This window comes from Silene latifolia, chromosome 9 (genome assembly GCF_048544455.1).
Source record: "Silene latifolia isolate original U9 population chromosome 9, ASM4854445v1, whole genome shotgun sequence".
Taxonomy (NCBI): Eukaryota; Viridiplantae; Streptophyta; class Magnoliopsida; order Caryophyllales; family Caryophyllaceae; genus Silene; species Silene latifolia.
This window is the reverse complement of record NC_133534.1, coordinates 193751770-193755312: the sequence shown is the minus strand read 5'-3', so window position 1 is coordinate 193755312 and position 3543 is coordinate 193751770. Positions and strand designations below refer to the sequence as shown.

Below are 3543 nucleotides of genomic sequence, written 5' to 3'. Positions count from 1 at the left end.
TATCAGCATTGCAAATACTACATGGACCAACTTTAAGGCAAAGTTGACTGCGCTTTACGTGTTCAGAAAACCCCCTAAAGGTCGAAAGTTGCCTGTTGAGACTGATCCGGTAAAGAAATATCCTTACTTAAAAACTGAGGTATGGCAGAGGTTTAAGGAGTCGCGCTTGACTGAAGAATTTCTAGTGAGTAGTCACCATTCAAGATATATTTTAATTTACTTTCTCCGAAAATAACTATCATGCTTTTAAGTAACATATTTTTTTTGCAGGCTATCAGACGGCAGCTTCCGATAGGCGAAAGAAGAACAAGTACCCCCACGAAATGTCTCGTGGGGGTTATCGAAAACAAGGCGAAATTGGAAGCAAAATTGAAAGAGAAAGAAAAGGAAAAAGAAGAAGCGGGCAACGATGAGTCGGGAGAATTATCTGATGAAACCCCAACTGTGATAAAACGGGGTGACTTGTGGATAGAGGGAAGAATAGGGAAAGATGGTGAATGTCTAAATCCGGAGACTAAAAAAAAAGTTGAAGAATATGTGAGTGTCACACTTTCTGACTATAGTTGATTTATTAATGTTATATATATTGCCTGAAATTAAATTTGTTGTGGCTCATAACTTCCAATCAGAAACTGGTGAAGGAAATGGTCAAGAAAAAGGAATTTGTACCGAGTGGGAAGGTTGATGAATTAACTAAGGTACTTGGAACTGCTGAGCATTATGGTCGTGTAAGAGGTGTTGGGGGTCGAGTGGGGCATAAGCAATACTTTGGCACATGCCCCAGAAAGCCTGCAGCAACAAAAAGTGAGGGAGGATTATCGCCGGAGTTTCTAGAGAAGCGACCAAGCGATCACCGAAAAGTACAGGCCGATATTTATAAGAAAATGGAAATGATGGGAGAGAAACGAGTAACGAGAATATCGCTTACTCCGTCCATAATGAAAAAGATGATGAGGTCGAGTACATTGATAACAGTATGCCTGATAAATTTCTTGATAATCCTGCCCCATCATTTGATGATATACCTGAGAAGGTAAATAAATAAGAAACAAGTCACCCGCACCTGCTTAGAGTAGTTAATATTGTAGTAATGCTCATTGTTTGTCATTATTGTTCCTCGTGGATTTGAGTGCGAGCTATCTGTGCAAGATAATGCTGACTTGAAGAAGGTGGCAAATGGACGAGTATTCAAGACCACTGAGAAGGCATCAGTATGTCACGGTACACCAATTGGAGTAGAAAATTTAAGGGTATGCGTTTACGTTATCATGGAAGATATGGACGACATACCATTACCTGTACCAACTGATGATTTTGCTACTGTTGGTGATGCAATTGGTTCATTTCTTCTTTGGCCGAAGAATTTAATCACTTTGCGCTGCCAGGTATGAAAGTCATACTTAATTGAAAATTGCATAAGTATTTCAAAGATATGAAAGTGGTAATTATAGCTTCTCCATTTTTCTTCAGGAATCTCAGAAGAAACGTGAGGCAGAGACAGAGGCAAAGTCAGACAAAAACTCAAAATGCAAAAAGCGAAAGACAATTGAGAGTCCTAAGTCAAAAAAGGTAGAAAGTGGTAAGAGTAGAACAATTGATCAGTCAGTGGCAAGATCAAACAACAACTTGAAAACTCTTTTGGACCAAAAATTTGAGTCCAGACGATTAATGTCCAAGGTAGTCAGTATGATGGGCGATACTCAAGTAATCGATGTCTACTTGACCGAGGATGTCTTAGGATCTAAGCGAACGCTGCGCCTAGCCAAGGACGACATTATCGCACTATTGAACATGGAGAAGCTTTCCCTTCCAGTCATTCAGACTTTTCTTGGGTATGTAATGACTCCGGATTTAAAATTGCATCTCATATATTTAGTTTGACATTGGTCATTGATTTTATCTTACAATTTTGGTTATACTTGTATGTTTATTGTTATAGGTACTTGTTTAGCGTCTGTGACATCAAAACGTATGGGTTCTTATGTCCAGAAGTGACTTCATTATTAGGCCATGCTCAAGATGATGCAATAACACTTATCTCTACAAGGATGCAAGCCTTGAAAAAAAAATTTACTTCGCTCCATATGTTTTTAAGTAAGTACTCAGCCTTACCGCCTCGTATTAAAAAATGTATCAACAGTTTGATTATTGATTATTATGTAATAAATTACAAATTATTCACAGGGATCATTGGATGCTCCTTGTATTTGACGTTGTTGATCGTAATCAAGTACTTTGGTTTGATTCAACGGGAAATTCAGTGCCTTCAAAGTTAAGAACCTACATTAATACGTAAGTTGAACTTGATAGTTATTATGCATGCACAATGTTCGCTGAATGTCCATTTCGAACTATATTCGCTGACAATTATTTATTGGAAACCTTATATAGAGCTATACGAGTGTACGGCTACAACGGTGGGGCAAGAAAGAGTTCTCAAACACCGCAATGGCTGAAAATTAATGTAAGTTCATTACTATATCAGATGTCTACTTGTTTTATTACGTTTAAATAGCAAAAAATGGTTGCTTTAATTTGCCGACATCTTTGTTTTAGTGTGCTCGTCAAGAAGGTGATACAGAATGCGCGTACTACATAATGAGGTACATGCTGGAAATTGTGACTCGTTCAGACCCGACGAAAGCTATCGATGAGGTCAGATTACCCGAAATTTTAAAACTCTTGTATAATGTTTTCAAGTAATGTTTACCCCCTTGCCTGATCAACAGTAACTATGATAGCCTATGATGGCCTGCTTGTTGTCGCCTTGCCAAGTTTTACTACCATAAAATCCCATTATTGAGCTTCAAATTTGTTTTAGTATTTGTGGTATTATATAAGACGTCGTCATGTGCATGATTTTCAGGTTTTTCAAGACAAAATGGCATATTCACAAGATGAAATCGATGAAGTTCGGGACTTGTGGGCGAACTATTTTCGAATGCCTAGTTGTAGTAGTAATCTATTAGTTTGATTAAAAACTCTGTTTGTCTCGGGATCTTGAAGGCCATGTTTTGTTGTCGTAAGAAACGTATTACGAAACCTTTGTTGGATTGTTTAAATTAGCTGCTTGAATTCAAACAATGTATGACGAACAACGTTTGTCAAAATTTGGTATGAATTTGATATGTTTGGTTGAATGGCCTCCAATTTGGGTAAGCCATCTATGAATGGAATATGGTTTGCCATTTATGAATGGCCTCTGTTTTGGATTAACAGTTCATTTGCATTAGAAGTACCATTTCCAATTTTTTTTTTAAAAAATTGACAAAATAATGGACATCGGTTCAGCAGGAAATTGGATGTAAACCGTTTCTAAAACACATGAAGTTTTGGAAAAACTCTGATGTGTATGGGTACTAAAGGACATCAGATTTGGAAAGTAACTGATGTACAAGATTGTAAAGGACATGGGATTATGAGTAAAATCTTATGTGTATCAATAATAATGGACATGGGATATATAAGAAATTCGATGTCCATCCAAGTAAAGGACATGGGATTATGAGTAAAATCTGATGTGTATCAACAATAATTGACATG

General features: G+C 37.2%; 1 protein-coding gene across 1 annotated transcript; it reads left to right on the top strand.

The window, feature by feature from the left end:
- Positions 1 to 2158: 2158 nt before the first annotated feature.
- Positions 2159 to 2974, top strand: LOC141602061 (uncharacterized). The gene is made up of 4 exons (XM_074422370.1): positions 2159 to 2292; positions 2392 to 2464; positions 2557 to 2655; positions 2867 to 2974. The coding sequence occupies exons 1-4, from the start codon at positions 2195 to 2197 to the stop codon at positions 2972 to 2974; spliced, it is 378 nt and encodes a 125-aa protein (XP_074278471.1). The 5' UTR covers positions 2159 to 2194.
- The last annotated feature ends 569 nt before the right edge of the window (positions 2975 to 3543 follow it).